This window comes from Rattus rattus, chromosome 16 (genome assembly GCF_011064425.1).
Source record: "Rattus rattus isolate New Zealand chromosome 16, Rrattus_CSIRO_v1, whole genome shotgun sequence".
NCBI classification, from domain to species: Eukaryota; Metazoa; Chordata; class Mammalia; order Rodentia; family Muridae; genus Rattus; species Rattus rattus.
In genome coordinates this window covers 11,071,283-11,088,519 of record NC_046169.1, presented here as the reverse complement: position 1 = coordinate 11,088,519, position 17,237 = coordinate 11,071,283, and the positions used below count along the sequence as shown (strand labels likewise).

The 17,237-nt window shown below is 49.2% G+C and overlaps 1 protein-coding gene across 1 annotated transcript in view; it reads left to right on the top strand.

Moving 5' to 3' along the window:
• Positions 1-17,237, top strand: part of Sdk1 (sidekick cell adhesion molecule 1) — a 429,935-nt gene that overhangs the window by 289,204 nt on the left and 123,494 nt on the right. Inside the window, 7 exon segments of the mRNA XM_032887198.1 lie at positions 8,949-8,985; positions 9,535-9,643; positions 12,304-12,439; positions 12,442-12,456; positions 13,471-13,612; positions 13,615-13,698; positions 14,136-14,141. Of these exon segments, the coding sequence (XP_032743089.1) occupies positions 8,949-8,985; positions 9,535-9,643; positions 12,304-12,439; positions 12,442-12,456; positions 13,471-13,612; positions 13,615-13,698; positions 14,136-14,141 (529 nt within the window).

Genomic DNA, 17,237 nt, shown 5'->3' with positions numbered 1-17,237 from the left:
CCTATCTCTCACAGATGCGCAGGGCCCAGCAGTGTGCAAATTAACAAAACTCACAGGATCACGACTGCAGAGTTAAAGGGAGGTCCAAGTTTGTTCCTAAGTCTGTACAGCTGGGGCTCAGCACCAGAGGCCCCTGATTCAGAAACACAGAAAGTGTTCTGTGTAAAGAAGACTGAAAGACGTCTCCTCCTGGACAGGGGGACTCTTAGGGAGAACTGCACTCCTAAGGGGAAAGAAGGGAGGAGTGCGAGGCTCTCTCAGGGGACATTATGAAGCCTGGTGAATGGATGGCCTCACTTAGAGGAGATAAGAGACAGGTACTCCAGACCTAAGGCTTGTTTCTTCCAGATGTATATAGTGAAACCTTCCCCCATAGGAGCATATTAAGAGTGGGGGCCTTTGGAAGGTAATTGGGACCTCAGGGTGGAGCCTGCTTGAATAAAGTTAATGCCTTTATTAAAAAGTGCTGGGGCGTGGCTCAGTGGTAGAGCCCCTGCCTAGAATCCCCCAGTGAGGGGCTGGGGCATGGCTCAGTGGTAGAGCCCCTGCCTAGAATCCCCCAGTGAGGGGCTGGGGGCATGGCTCAGTGTTAGAGCACCTGCCTAGAATCCCCCAGTGAGGGGCTGGAGTGTAGCTCAGTGGTAGAGCCCCTGCCTAGAATCCTCCAGTGAGGGGCTGGGGGGATGGCTCAGTGGTAGAGCCCCTGCCTAGAATCCCCCAGTGAGGGGTTAGGAGTATATGTCATTAGTAGATCACTTGCTTAGGATCCCTCAGTTTGGGCCTGGGGCTTGATGGCAAAGTACTTCCTAGCATGCATGAGACCCTGGCTTCCATTCCCTGCATTGCATTTAAAATGAAAATAGTACAGCAGAGAGCTCCCACCCTCTTAATACTACATAGGGTTCAAATCACCATCACATGCCAGGCCTGGCCTTGCAGCTTCCAGATTTGGAAAGCGATGGGTTTCTGTGGTGTATGTTGCAGCAGCCTTTAGCAGCTTAGACACAGCAGAGGTTGCTAGACTGGAGCCTGGGCAGCCAGGGCCAGGACAGTGGCATTCTCTTTTAAATTCTTTGAGGCAGATCATTGGCATACTCCAAGTAAAGGCAGACAGCCTCTGATGCGGGGGCCTCGGGGTCTTAGGATGGGCTACCTGAGTCCACAGAAAGCTCTGTCATCAAGAGACAGCAGAGGAAGACAAAGGACTTTGCCATTTGGGAGCCCTGGGCCGGGGGTGGGGGTGGGGGGGAGCCGGTGGCTGAGAAGCCGCAAATCACAGATTAGCACCAGAACAATCCAGAAGGAAATCCAGACATCTTATCCTGGATAAGAACATTTAAGGCTGGGGAGACAGCTCTGTAACATGCTGGCTGTGCAAACACAAGAACCCAAGTTCAATTCTGAACTCTGATGTAAAAGATGAGGTGTGGTAGTGCAGGCTACTCGAGGGCCCCTGGCATGGTACAGTCAGTAGACTCTGGGTTCAGTGACAGATCCCGTGTCTAAGACCAAGGTGGAGTGGGGATGGAAAGATGGGTCAGTAGTTAAGCGCAGTAGTTGCTCCTGCAGCAGACCCAGTGTTGGTTCCCAGCACCCACACAGCAGCCCACAATTATCTCCAGTTGCAGGGGAATCTAGTGTCCTCTTCTGACTTCAACAGGAACCAGGCACACAAACGGTATGCGGACATATATGCAGACGAAACACTGAAACATGTAAAATTATTAAATCTACAGTGAAGGAGAGAAAAAGCAGGAGAGGAAACAAGGTAGAGCCTCAGGAGGGACAGCAAAGGCGGACCTCTGGCCTCACACACATGCACAAGCACATATGTGTATGTGGGCATTCACACGCACACTCCTGAACACAAACACACAGAGTGAGAGTGGGCGAGAGAGAGAGAGAGAGAGAGAGAGAGAGAGAGAGAGACAGAGAGAGAGAGAGACAGAGACAGAGAGAGAGAGAGACAGAGAGAAACAGAGAGAAACAGAGAGACAGAGAGAGGGAGACAGAGAGAGACAGAGAGAGACAGAGGTAGAGAGACAGAGAATTTAACAGTAAGACAAGAAACAAAAGGAAACTAAAACTACACTATGCCAGAAGAAAGGCAGCCTCCAGGAGAAAAGGGCTCCACAAATCCTGCCCTTCTCAAAGCAGGCAGCCTCCTTGCCAGCGGAGATCAATCAAGGGCTAAGGAGAATCCCCTTAACAACTCATTAGCTTGCAAGAGTTCCGGATCTGCTCTGGGAACTGGCCTTTGGGCCTTCCCAAGCCTCTAGTTTCTTCCTGGTTGGGCTGTGCTTTTGCCAGAAATGCAAACCCCATCTGTCCCTCTGCCTCCATGCCCTCCAGCACCCCTCGTTTGGGGAAGCTTCATTTGGCTCAGGCACGGGGACACCACTCTGCACCGAAGCCATGGGTCTGAGTATCTGCGAAGTTGCAAGTTTTCCTGCTGACAGCAGAGTTTCAGCCAGGCAGGGTGTGGGGGGCTGGCAGGTTTCCACGGAGTTCTGAGATGTCTCCCCCTCTGCTGGGCTCTGAAGGAAAGGACAGCTGCTTCCTTGTCAGCCCTTCCTCCGTGTACCCTCCTCTCCATCTGTGTGAAGCCCCTGGGATGAAGTTAATGACTGTCCTTGGAGTAGCCATAGAAGTCCTCGGGGTGTGGGGTGCTGAGCAGACACCAGATTCCTCTAGCAGGGACATTCAATATCCTACATAGGCCACCTGATTCCCCCAAAGCTTCCCAGAGGCCCAGCTGAACCAAGAGACTTTTCTCATGCTCAAAACCAGAGCTGTGTAGAAACCGCTTGGCAGGGGTGACAGGCTCTGAGACTTCTGCTTGTTAAATGAATGCACATGTCCAAATGGGTCCTGCTTCCCAGCCAGCTGGTGCCAAATGCAGACCAGCCGTGGTGGCAGGCAAGCCATTGGCCCTCCTGAAGGAGCCTGCCACCTCCTCAGAGGGATTGTGCACTCCTTAATGCAGTGAAGGACCTGCCCTGCAGAGCGGCGTTTGAAACACGGACATTTCAGCTTCCGTAATAAGCATTGTAAAATACTGTTTGTTGGCTTTCAGAGAATAAAGGGAGAAAGCTTTTCTAAATCCCATCTTCCCCGTGGGAGCTTCAATTTGTTTTATCATTTGAGTCCCGACTCACTCTGCGTCCAGTGTGCTAGTAGTCGCAAGTCACTTACTTCTAGAACACTCTAAGGTGAAGGAAGTTTACTGAGTCAGCGGAGCCAGGCGAGGATTAAAGAGTCCTGGTCTCCTCAGATAAAGACATAAACCTTCAGTCGTAGGAATGTAAGATTCTTTGCCGGGTTCTACAAGGAAAGCCAGTGGTTTGGGCAAGAATGTCTCTTTGGCACCCCATGCCAGCTACCCTATGTGTTGTTCTGGTTTTTAAGTATCACTCACCCGTGTGTGTTAAATAAACAGGGCTGAATTCCAGGTTTTACCCTGGACCCTTGGGCACAGTGGTGAGTGAAAGCCAATACCTACATGCAAGTGGAAATGATGGTCAGGCAGAACTGCTATGAAGTTTGCCATGTGCCTCTGGGGCCACACTCAAGCAGGGTGGATGCTTTGCAATTAAAGGGCTGACTAGTATATCTTCCTGGCAGGATGATCTCTGTTGTTGTCTGTGTATCTCTGCCATGGAGTCACAGCTATTAGCAACATACAAACTAATGAGCATGCCTGTGTTCCAATAAAACTTTATCAACAACAACAACAACAACAACAAAAACAAAGGGGCCAGATTTGTCCTATACGAGCTCAAGTTTACTAGTAGTGAGTGGAGCCGTTTGATAGGCTGTTTGCTGGCTGATTTCCTGAGTGTTGATTGGCCAGAAGCTGTCATGGCAGATACTAATCTGTGAAGTTGCTAAGCTACAGGTTAAGGTTATGCTGCCCTTGTAACCAGCTTTCTTTCTAACATCTTTATCTTCTTTCTTGCTTTACTTTATGTGTGTGTTCTGGTTTGTGGGTGTGGATATGAATATGCATATTGAGGCCACCTTACTTACACCTCACGAAACCTGGAGCTCACTGTTAGAGGATCCTCCCCACCCTAGCACTAGGATCACAGGCACGTGCGATCCCTAGCTTCTGGCTCATTTATGAGAGTTTCCAGGGATCAAACCAAAGTCCTCATACCCGCCCAGCACATACTTTACTGACTAAGGCATCTCTCCAGCCTGGAAATTCTTTCTTCTGCTGATGCTACAGACTTTGAGTCATATTCTCCTCCAATCCCACTTACCAACCTGCTGGGTCCCTCTTTGACAAGACAAATGAGTCTTTGACACTCACTTTATTCGTCTGAGTTCCTTTGAGGAGCATAACCTGACCCCGTCAGAGGTGGGTGAAAGATAGCCTCAGTGTGCAGGATGCGGACATCATGAGCTCTCTGCCCTAGCAGAGATGGAGAGCAGGGGCTACTGTTCGTGGGTGTTTTCAGAAGGGGGAGCCAGAGAACAGGGGGTAGCTATCTTTAGAGGCTTCCAGAAGCAATAAAGCAGGGGGTAGCTGCCCATGGAAGCTTCCAGAAGTGGGAGCAAGAAAGAAGAGGCATTTCAAGGAAGCTTCTGGAAAGGACGGACAGATGCCTAGAAAAGGCAGGGGGAGGAGCAGACATGTTTGAACCATATTAGAGAGCTCACATGGACAGAGGGGTTTAAGGCTATGTGGTGCCTTCAGGTAATGACAAGCAGTGATTTGGGGACTATGGCAGGCACAGCCAGACAATGAGATGGTACCCATCTGTCCCACCTCCAAATCAGAGACATGCAGAAAGGGGATCGATCCAGCGGGAGGGAAAGGTCAGGGATGTGTGACCATGGGTCACACCCCAGTCATACTCCATTGTCCCGGTTCGCTTGCCTGGAGCCCTGAAATCCTATATTGAATGCAGCAGAATGGAAGACTGAAGCAAACTAGACATCCCTCCATGGTGTGCAGTGAAGACACCGGCTATGGGACAGGGGTGTTGGATCACACTGGTGCTGTTTGCATTTTGATGTTGATTCCGCTTCCCCAAGAGGGGCGGATCCCAATAGGGAGTGAATCACTTGCTCAAGGTGGCTTTGTGTGGACCTTCTCCCCATTTTAACTTGTAAAATAAAGGCTAGAGCCAGTGATTGGGCACTGGAAGGGAAGGTGGAACTAGAAAGTTTTAGAGAGAGAGGGAGAGAGGGGAGAAAAAAGGATGAGGAGAGGAGGAGGTGGTGGAAGGAAAATGCAGCAGAAGCACGTGGCCTAGAGAAACGGCAAGCTATAAGGGATCTCATAGCCGGGGGATAGAATAGAGCAATGGTGGATCTGCCCAGTCTAGGCGAGCAACTTGTATTCATATTAATTGAGTTGGGTTTTTCTTGCCTGGGTTTATTTGGGTTGAAGGTTTACCTTCATCTCCAGCTCACAACACTGTCAGACTCAAGGGGAGAAGTAGGGTCCTGTCCTGCCTGCTTTGCCCCCCATAGCACAAAGCTTGATCTTTGTTGATGGAGTAGCAGCCCCTGTGCTCAGTGACAAGAGCTCGCTTGAGCTGCCAGTGGCCAGCCAGGCCTCATCCTCTCCTCTGAGTCACAGCTCAAGGGTTGCCACTTCTCCTTCAATTTGTTTGGTCACATGACAAGGTGGCCTTGAGTCCCAGAGCCACCACCCTGATCCATGTGGCAGCATACATGGCATGTGACCCCTGGTCAAGTCATTTCTGGGGCCATCCACATGGTCAGAGAAGCACCTAGCCCTAGGTAGATGTCCCTGAGCCAAGATGGAAGACAGACAGAGTCAAATGTGCTGGGCAGGGAGGCAGAGGAGGACCCAGAGGATGCCTAGGACTACCCTTCATTCAAGGAGGGTTTGTGAAGTTGGGGCTGGAGGGTAGGGACAGCAGGGAAAGCGTTTAGTCAGGCTGCGGTGACTCGGAGGATCAATTAAACTCCATGAATATCCACTGCCCCTTCACTCAGTCACAGAGGACCTGGGAGATAAAAGATATAGCAGTGGCCTTCTCAGCAGAGCTCAGGTGGCAGTAGAGGCTAGACCTCCAGAGCTATCAAGGTTTGTGAAGATGGGAGCACTCTCCTGTCGCAGCCTTGCAGGTGGCCACATCTCTCCCTCTATTGCCCTGCTCCAGCTGCCTCGCTCGCTCGCTGCAGAATCCCAGCCGCTCAGTAGCCGCTCTGACCTGCGGCTCTTTCTCTACCAGGTGTTCTGGCCAGCATGCCACCTTAAATGTTAATGCTTCTTTTAAAACTTGAGATGAAATTCACAGAACACTAATTTTGCCATTTTAAAGAGGACAATTCTCAAGGTAGTAGATTCGGAATGTATTTCTACCTTTTTCGACTAAGTCTCAGCACTAGACTTATCTCTAAGAGCTTCTGCTTCCCTCTCAATCCACCCCTGCTTCCCCCCCCTGTCCCCCACCCCCGCCCTGCTCTGCTCCCTCCCCCACCCCTGCTCCCCCCACCCCTGCTCCCCCCCCACCCCTGCTCCCACCCCACCCCTGCTCCTCCTCCCACCCACCCCTGTTCCCCTCCCAACCACCCCCCTGCTCCCCTCCCAACCACCCTGCTCCCCTCCCACCCACCCCTGCTCCCCCCCCCCCTGCTCTCCCTCCCCATCCCTGTCCCTTCCCCTCCCACCCCCACCCCTGCCCCCCCCCCACCCCTGCGTCCTTCCCCCACTCCCTTCTCTTCCCTTCTCTCCCACCCCACCCCTTCCTTCTGAACACTGCTGCCCCATCCCCAGGCATTTCAAAAGGAGTTTCTTATGCCCTGTGGACTCAGGGACAGGCTTCTTTCACCCGGCACAGTGTTTGTGAAGTCTGTTCACCTGAAAGCCAGTGCCAGTGCCAGTGCCAGTGCCAGTGCCAGCGCCCCATGCCTCGTCATAGTGAAATAAGCTCCCTGCTCATCTGGAAATATTTTTACCCTTGGTCTGTGCTGCACAGAGCACTGTGAACCAGAGTATACAAGTGCCTTTAGGTATATGAAGGTGAATACAGACGTGTGCAGCTTCACATAAGCATGTGGAGGCACATATAGATGTGTGTAGGTATGTACATGTATGCTACTGTACATACAGGTATATAAGTGTATGCCACTGTGTACATATCTGTGGATATAGTCATATATGCAGGCTTGTATGGGTACATACATGTGTGTATACTGTCAGTCGTGTTCCGGTGAATGCCGGTGTGTGCAGGTGCATACAGCTGTGTGAAGGTATTTACATGTGTGTAGATCCATACAGGGGTATAGAAATACATGCTACTTTGTACACGTGCATGGATATAGACATACTGTGCAAGTGCAGATATGTAGGGTACACTCATGTGTGCACACAGGTGAAGTCATATTCAGGAGCACACAGGTGTGCACAGGTACCGGTGTGTACACATGTGCAGGAGCATGCAGGTGTGTGCATTAGTGTATGGGGTATGGTGAGCACCTAGCTCCCCTTCCAGCTCTGCAGTGGTTTTCCTGCTTTAGTCTGGACTACCCACCTCTCAGTCTGCTCCTGCTTGTCTCCAGGAAGCAGGCCACTAGCATTCTTGCTTGCTGGTCCTCCTCATCCTTCACCCTTTGTATCATTTCTGCAACTTACCAAGGTTGCGTGAATTCTCAGGACATCCCCCACACCCTCCCCTGGTGGCTGGCCACTGCCAACTCAGTCTTCTCTGTGAACTTGATGAGCACAAGACCTGCCTGGTCATTTAAGCCACTTACAAAATATAAATGCCAGGACAAGGTTGATTCTGTCTGAACTGACTCTCAGCCCACCCTCTGTTTGTGCCCCCATGATCCCCAGGGTCACACAGCCACAAGAGCTTCAGAAGTCACAGAGAAGTCAAGGAGCCACAGGCTGGAAGAAACCGTGGTGTCCCCTGGGGGGGTCTATCTGGGACAGCCCAGGTTGGCATCAGCAGGGTAGATGAAGCTGTGGTTGGCTTGCTTGGGCAAAGCAAGTGACTAGGGTCAGGTTAGAGGTCACAGGAAGGGCCAGTGTCCAAATGCTAACTGAGCAAGCCATGGGACATGATCCCAGAAGGAGAGGAGAATGCTAGGGGAGTCCTAGGGACAACCCAATGGGGCCTCACAGGCCAACTTCGAAAGGACAAGTGTCTGTATACACTCCTTAGATTAGCTCTGCCCTGAGGTGCTTGCATGGATATGTGTACACATAAGTGTGCATGTACAAGTATTTACTCTTGTATGTGTATGTATCCGAGTGTGTATGTGTGAGCTCATGTGTGTACATGTGTTTGTGCATGTTCATTTGTTTATATTCACATGAGTGTGCATGTCCATGTGTTTGTGTGTGTGTATATGAGTGTATATGTGTTAACCTATATGGGTATACCTGTGTGTGTGTGTGTGTGTGTGTGTGTGTGTGTGTGTGTGTGTGTGTGTGTGTGTGTAGAGAGACGAGTGTCCACTTGAGGTGTCATTTTTCAGGCACTGTTTATTTTGCCTTGCTTTGTTCTGTTTTGAGACAGTCATTGGTCTCATTGATTGGTCCAATCAGAGAGACCCAAAGAATCTGTCTGTCTCTATCTTCTAAGCTCCAGAACTGCACATGTGTGCCACCATGCCTGGCTTAAAAAGTACATTGTGTGTATGTGTATGTGTATGTGTGTGTGTATGTGTGTGTGTGTATGTGTGTGTGTGTGTGTCTGTGTGTGTGTGTCTGTGTGTGTGTGTGTGTGTGTGTGTGTGTCTGTGTGGATAAATGAGTGCAGTACCACTAGAGGCCACAAGGGGACAAAGATTCCCTGGAGCTGGCGTTACAGGGGCTGTGAGCTGCCTGGTGTGGGGGCTGGGCACTCATCTTAGGGCCTCTGCAAGGCACTGCATGCTCTAACTTCTAAGCCATGTCTCTAGCACGCATGTCTGATTCTGGGGATCACTCTCAAGTCTCTGTGCTTGTGTGGCAGGTGCTTTACTGGTTGGGCCAGCCAGGCAGCCCCCAGGGTACTTTGTGGAGAAGGGACAAGGCCTGCATGCCTCCCTAATGTTAAGAGACTCCACCTCTTTGTATAATGTGCAAGGCCAGTGGAGTGTGTGTGGCTATGCTTGGGAGGCAAAGGTCAGGCCCTGTGGAGCCAGCAAGTGATATAAATGGCTCCGGACCCCAGTGAGGAGGACATCTGTGCCAGGACTTCATCAGTGTGCATGGTGGGATCCTGGCTGAGCCTTCCCTTGAGCCTCTTTTCCTTGTCAGATGAGAGGACAAAGCAACATGTCCATCATGCAGAATCAAAGCCGCAGGACCAGCCCTCCTGAGGCCAAGTTCTCGACTGAGTTTTGAACTAAAACCCTCCCAGATGTCGTGGGTGCTGAGAATAACAGGAGCCCAAGTGTCCATGGCAGGAGAGGTGTGTGTGCAGGAACCAGTGCCTCCCATGTATGACATACATGGTGGCTCTGCTCAGCCCATCACACCCAGGCAGATGTGTACAGGACACCAGGCAGCCTTGTCACTGTGGTGAGCCCAGTCCATCTCAGGATCTCTTTCCACAGGTCGGTGCCATCAGGGGATGAGGAGGAGGGTCACCCTCTATGAGGAGGAGAACGAGCCTGATGCCCAGATGTTGGAGATTCCAAACCTCACGCCCTACACACACTACAGGTGAGAACCACAGGTGGGAAGCAACCACAGCTGGATGTGTTTGTAGCGTGAGAACCAGATGTCATATGGAAATTAGGATTCTCAAGTAGAGAGCTGGGGAGATGGTTACACTGGTAAGTGCTTGATCTGCAAGCACAAGGACCTGAGTTTGGATTCCCAGGAACCCATTAAACCGGCCGGGGGGCCATGGCACATAGCTATCATCCCAGCACTGGGGCTTGCTAGCCGGTCAGTCTAGTTGAAGTGGTCAGATCCAGATTTACTGACAGACCCTGTCTCAAAAAGTAAGGTGGAAAATGATGGAGAAAGACACCCTATGCCAACCTCTGGATTCCACATGTGCACCCATGTTGGTACATCAGAACACACAGGTGTACACACACAGACACATACACACACTCACGCAAACACATTACACACATACCACACAAGCACACTCTCACAGGGAATTCTATAAGTAGTAATAACAGTATATACACAAAAGCCTTTTAAGCAAGATACACATTTTGAGTACTGTTCCAGTTCATGGTTGGCTTTTGGGCTTTTGGGTTGACCACGTGTTTGCATCAAAGCATAACCATGGGAAAGACTCACTATTGCAGTGGTGAAATTACCAGGAACCGCTGGCCGCAGACTCTAACAAAGCAGATGTCCCAGGCACCCCGCTCTGCTTCCCTTCTGTGACCCTGAGTTACTGTTCTCACTAATCAAATGCTTAACATGGCATTTAACCTTTCGCTTCTGGATCCTGCACGCTTACCTGGCAGTAAATCCCCAGCCTTCACAAAGGGGAGTGTGATCACGAGCTGTTAGCGATGCTATCAGTTCCCGTAACATCGTAGCGCGAGAGATGAAATTTCAGTTATCACCAGATGTTGAGTTTGATAATGTCATTGTTCTGCCAGGATGGATACATTCCGTGTAATCGTGGGAAGGAGGGAGTAAGGACAAGCAATTCAGAGACTGAAAGGTGAAATTACATCTTCACGAAGAGCATTTATTTAGCACAATACCAAAGTCAGAATTTTTTTTTAAAGACTAACAAGAGAGTTGTTTTTGATTCTGTTCACTTGAACACTCTTCCCAAGCTTATAGCAGGTGAGTCAAGATCCTCGGTCTTCAAAAGGAAAACACGGAGTTCAGTGAGCCACTAGGACTCAGGACTTGACATGGGAAATCAACCCATGCCAACGACCAGAAACCACAGTAAGGAAGCAAATGTCCCTGTCTTAAATTCCCATTAATTTAGGAGATCTCTGAAACAAGCATGTGTGCTCTTGGTTAGGGTTTTCATTATATGTAAATTCAGTTCAAATAATTATCAAGGAAGAAGACACAACCAGCTATGGTGGTGCAAGCCTGTCATACCAGCTACTGAGGAGGCTAAGGCAGGAGAATTGTAATTTCAAGGCCTTCCTGAGCTACAGAGTGAGTTCAAGGTCAGGCCAAGCAACATATCAAGGCTCTGTCTGGGAAGTTTAAAATGAGCCGGAAGCATGGCTCAACAGTAGAGCCCCTGCCTAGAATCCCCCAGTGAGGAGCTGGGGGCATGGCTCAGGGGTAGAGCCCCTGCCTAGAATCCCCCAGTGAGGGGCTGGGGGCATGGCTCAGTGGTAGAGCCCCTGCCTAGAATCCCCCAGTGAGGGGCTGGGGGCGTGGCTCAGTGGTAGAGCCCCTGCCTAGAATCCCCCCCAGTGAGGGGCTGGGGCGTGGCTCAGTGGTAGAGCCCCTGCCTAGAATCCCCAGGGAGGGGCTGGGGCGTGGCTCAGGGGTAGATCCCTGCCTAAAATCCCCCAGTGAGGTTCTCAGAGGTAGAACACTTTTGCTTAGCATACTAAAGGCCCTTACTTTCTAAGGAAGTAAAGGTCAGTCTTCAGACTGAAGGCCTCATGTGCACTTTTTACTGTGCTACACACCCGGATAGATATGGACTATAGCAATACCTTTGACCATTCAAAACACTGGACTTCAAAACTGTGTTTGGTGACAATATTGTGACATTTGATTCTATTAAAGGACCTCAATCCCCGAGGCTTACCCTGAACTTAAGTCAGCCAGCATCAACCAACCACTTAAACTTCTACCTATCATCTCCACCAAATCTGCTTCACCTGGGAACTAAATCAGCCTGAGTCACAGGAGACCACATTCTGAAGGCTTTTACAGAAAGGCACTCCTTTTCCTGTTGCTGTCATAAAATACCTGGAGAAAAGCAGCTTAAGGAAGAAAAGAAGGGTTTGTTCTGACTCTCAGTTCAAGGATGTGGGCCATGGTAGTAGGAAAGCTAATCCAGCAGGAGAGGGAGGCAGCCTGTTCACCAGCAGGAGGCGGAGAGCTGTGGCTGCCTGCTCTCCTTTATGTACACAGTCCAGAATCCCAAGTAGGGAATGGTGCCACCCACAGTGAGCAGGTCTTCCCACCTCAATGAATCTACTCAAGATAATCCCCGCAGGCATGCCCAGAGGAGCATTGACAATTAACACTACCCATCAAGGTGGCCATAGATGGGATCTATATTCTTCACCATCTCAATTAGGTGTCCTCGAGTCATGGCCACTGTGGTACAGAAAGACACATGTGTAGGGAGCACCCAAGGAGGCTCTGATCTTTTCTGTTGCCTTTTGCTTTGGAATAATAACAGATTGTGCTTTCCCCTCCAGGTTTCGAATGAGGCAAGTGAACATCGTAGGTCCCAGCCCCTTCAGCCAGTCATCCCGGGTCATCCAGACCCTGCAGGCCCCACCTGATGTGGCTCCAACCAGCCTCACAGTCCGAACAGCCAGTGAGACCAGCCTCACCGGCTACGCTGGGTGGTGAGTTAGGGGCTATAGGTAGAAGTTACTAGTTGTACCTTCCAGGTTTGCTGGGGAAATTAGAGCTTAGCCAGATGACATTCAGGCGGTTTTCCTCATCAAAGCTAATCCCATTATTAGACCACAAAGTATAACATTGCACGATTAGTGTAAGATCTAAGAACAGCCCTGGATTTCTTATTAATTGGTAGCATTGCTTGCTCTCTTCTTGGAACTCTAAGTACTCTTTGAGGGAAGAACATAGAGAGTGCTAAGTGCAGGATCTTTAAGTCCTTAAGCTTGGTCAACATCAAACCAATACTCAATATTTGTAAGAGAGCCAGTCCAGTGTTTAATCAGAACATTTCTCCCCCAAAATTAAACCAAACTGCATTAAAGGAAATTATTTCTGGCAAAAGTCACTAAAAGAATTTTGTTGAATTGACAGAAGAAAAGTTTCAGGGAAGGTAAATCAGAAAGTTGTAGGGATGAGGTCAGGGAGATGTGGCTCAGTATGTAAAGCTCCTGTTGCCCAAGAGTGAGGACCTGAATTCAGATCCCCAGTATGAAGGCAGACACGAGGGTGCATAGGTATTATACTAGCAGTAAAGAGTGGAGACAGGAGAATCCCTAGAACTTGCTGACAAGCTAGTCCTATAACATTTGTACCAATGGCCATTGTGGTACAGAAAGACTCATGCATGAGGAGCACCCAAGGAGGCCTTGATCTTTTCTGTTGCCTTTTGCTTTGGAGTTGGTGAGCCCTAGGTTTAGTGAGAGACCCTGTCTCAAGAAGGACAATGAAGAGTGGTAGAGAAAAACATCCAACATATGTTTGCCCTCACAAATACATGTGTGTACAGCATGTATGCAACCCAATGTGTGCACATGAACAGACACTAGAAAGTTCCAAGAAATTCACCTAAGAAACATGCTTTCCGTGGAATTAGACCTATAGGATGGGTTTATTCTTGAAGACCTTCAATGTTGACAGTTATGAGGTGTCCACCATGCCAGGCTATCGTTCATTGCCAGCCTCTGCCTGATTCCTAGTACAATGGGAACCCTGAGTCTAGGGCTACAGGGTGAAGTACTGCTTCAGACCAACCATCCTCAGCTCTGGCCCAAGTCGTCAATGACCGTCTGGAGAGGGAGCTGACCATTGAGGAGCTGGAGGAGGGACAGAGTATGAACTACGGATGCAGGCCTTCAACGCCATTGGGGCTGGGCCCTGGAGTGAGCTGGTGCGGGGCCGTACACGGAGTCAGGTGAGAGGGAGGTAATACCGCATGGAGACAGGGTTCCCTCTGTGTCTCTGTAGAGATGGAGTTTGGTGGTCTTGGATTTCCACATCCCTGGGTAACAGAGTCTCCTTATGGCTCACCTGTGTCAGAATATAAAAGATTCCAGGCTTTGTTGTGTAAGCAAAAGCTCTGTATAAGCTCTCTTAGTGTTTTGTTTTTTGTTTTTGTTTCCCAGTTGCTGTAAACACACTGGCAAAAAGTAACTTCAGGGGCAAGGTTATTATTCGTTAAAGGTTTGAGGTTTTGGTGGGGAAAGCATGGCAACAGGAATATCAGGCAGCCAGCTACATTTGTATCCACAGCTGGTTACATTGTATCCACAGCTGGTCACGTTGTGCCCACAGCTGGCTACATCGTTTCCACAGCTGGTTATATTGTCTACAGTCAGGGAAAAAGAGAGCAGTGAACTCAGCTGCTTAGCTCCCTTTCACCTTCATACTCCATCCAGGATCCCAGGACAGATAATGATGCTGCCTCCTGAGAGGTTCTTTCCCCCTTAGTTAACACACTCGAGATAACTCTTCATAGATATGGCCAGAGACTAACCTACTCTGGACAGTCCTTCATAGGTGTACCTAGGTGCTTGACTCCTGGATGCTTCCAGGGCCTGTCAAATCAATAACCTATAGTAACCATCACCTTCTCACAGCTGTTCTTTTGCATTTAAACGGTGCTGGTCTTAATTTTATGATTTTTAAAGTTAATAATAATGTTCACTATCAATGATAAAAAAAATCAAGAAGCAGAGATTTTCTATGAGATGTCTTTAGTGTACCAGGCATCAAGCCCTTCTCTTCATAAGTGAATGTATACAGCATGTTGACAGGGCTGGCTGCAGTAAGAAGAGGCCCCTAAATGGCTTAACACAGTGGCAGTTGGCATCTCATTCATTTGGATCTCAGGTGGGGATCCTGTATGTTGGTGGCTACCTTATGCTGTGTCATTCAAGAATCCAAGGCTCTGGTATACCATGGGATTAGTCACAGTGCTGGGATTACAGGCACATACCCATCATGCTCGGTATACACACACTGTCCTGGCTGAGCCACATCCCAGTCCCAAGGCATGCACAGTGTGAGTATGGGAACCCGGCAATGCTGCAGTGAGCATTCCTGCAGAGTCACCATTGTGTGATCAGTATACCTCTGTGGAGACCCTGATTTAAAATAGGGTTTGCCAAGACCGGTCAGAGCTCTCTTCCAACTGTAGCTTTCATTACATCAGCAAGAAAAGACAGACTCACTCAGCTGTGATCACGTGGATGCCTTAAAACCCTCTCATCCTCCTCAGCTGGGTCTGTGTGACAAGGAAGGGACCTGGAGACTTTTTTAAAGGATAGTTTTTAAATCCAGCAATAAAATGTCTCTTTGAAGAAACAGAACTTCGCATGGAAAACTAGAAAGCCATGGATTAAAAAGTATTTTTTTGAAGTTTTAAACCTATCAATAGGCACAAGAGAAAAGAAAAACAAAACAAAACAAAAAAATTGCTCATAGCAGCAGGAGCTATGCTGGAGTAGCCATTGTAGATCTTCCCTAGGTGTTTGCTTGTTCATGTGTGTGCGTATCCATGTACACAGGTGCAGGTACACATGTGTGAATACACATGATGGAGGCCAGAGGTCAACCTCCTTTGAGACAAGGTCTCTCGTTGTCATTGAGCTTGTCAGTTAGGCTGCACTGAGGATCCTCCTGCCTCAGCTTCCCCAGCACTGGGATTATATTGAGAGCCACCACACCAGGCTTTCCCCTGTGCATGGTGTCTTTTCCCTGCATGTAGGTCTTATATGACTGGTACCTGCTGAGTCCAAAAGAGGGCATCAGAGCTCCTGGAACTATAGTTATAGGCAGTTGTAAACTGCTCGGTGGGTGCTGGGAACTAAACCTGAACCTGAATCCTGTGGAAGAGCAGCCCGTGCTCTTAACTGCTGAGCCATCTCTCCAGCCCACTGCTTTAAAAGACAAATAAACAAACAAACAAATAATAAAAATTACAAAACTATGAGCACTGAGACTCAAACTCAGGCCCTCATGAGTGTAAGGCAAGGATTTTACTGTCCGAGCCATCCCCTCAGCTATCACAAGTTTTTCTAGAGCCCTCGATACCCATGCTGGGTATAAAGGGGCCAGCCTGGAATCCATGGATGCTAGGGGAGAACCCAAAGTCCTCTTTGGAGGCAGTGCTCTTCTACAGGGGACCAAGAGTGCCTGCCCCTGAGATCTACCTGTGTCTGCCTTGGCAGCGTAGAAAACGGATGAGCCCAGCACAGCCTGGGCCTGTGTCGAGTTTGGGTTCTGATATGCGCTGTACGTGTGCTCTGGATGCTCCCAGAAGAGAAATCAATGTACAAGTCTGACTGCAGAACCCAAAAGCACAAAGAACCACAACAAAAAGGTAGATCAATCAGGCTCCATCGAAATTAAAGTGTCAGGGCTTTAAATAGGAATATAGGAAATATCATATAGGAAATGAAAAGACTCTCAACTGGAGGATTCCTCTCCAAGTGCTATGTCTGACAAAGGGTTCAGCTATAAATACCCAACACCTCTTCCCTCAGAATGAAAAGGCAAATGATCCTATTAAGAACGGAGCAAATGCCTGCACAGACAGTTCTCCAGAGACAGAGACAAATGGCTAACAGGCACACGGGGAGGGGCTCAGCATCATTAGCCAGGAAACAGATGCAAATCCAAGTCATAAGGAGATGCCACTCCATACCCATAGGAAGGTCCAAACGGAAACCACAGCAGAGTGAATGGTTGCACGATGTGCAGGATTCAGAGCCTCGCACACCGGGCAGCGATTGTGCAAAACCTGATATAGACTCACCACCCAACAGTGGCTAGCACACTCTTAGGCATACTCCTGCCTTGTGGCAACAGAATATGTGACAGGAAGCAAGCTTCTGGGAAGGAAGGGGTGGCTGCAACTCTCAGTCCTGGCCACAGTTGTGGTCAGGGAAGGTGGACACAGGAGTGTTATGCAGATGCAAAGAGGGTTCAGGGAGCCATGAGTACTAGCTCTAAGCTCACTTCCTCCTCTTATGCAGTCCAAGAACTTAGCCCAGGGCTGACACCAGGTAATCAAAACAGTCTTTTCCCTGACACTTAAAAATAATGCCACCAGGGCCAGCTAGATGGTTCATTAGGCAAAAGTACTTGGCCCCAAGCCTGATATCCTGAGTTCAATCCCCAGGACTCACAGAATGGAGAGAACCAATTCCTGCAGGTTGCCCTCTGACCTCCACATGCTTCATGTGACATGCCACGTTCTACCCACATGCATGTATATAACTCCCACCACATCCACGCACGCACGCATGCACAAATTAATGTAATAATCTCACAATCCCAAATGGAGTTTAGAAACAAAACCAAACATTTTAAACCACATTTAAATGACATAATAGTAGCTGGAAGTGTGGTCTAGTGGTCTGTGACAATCTGCGACATTCTGTAAAGGTAAATGAGACTTGAAAAGGAAAGACACTGCTGGCTA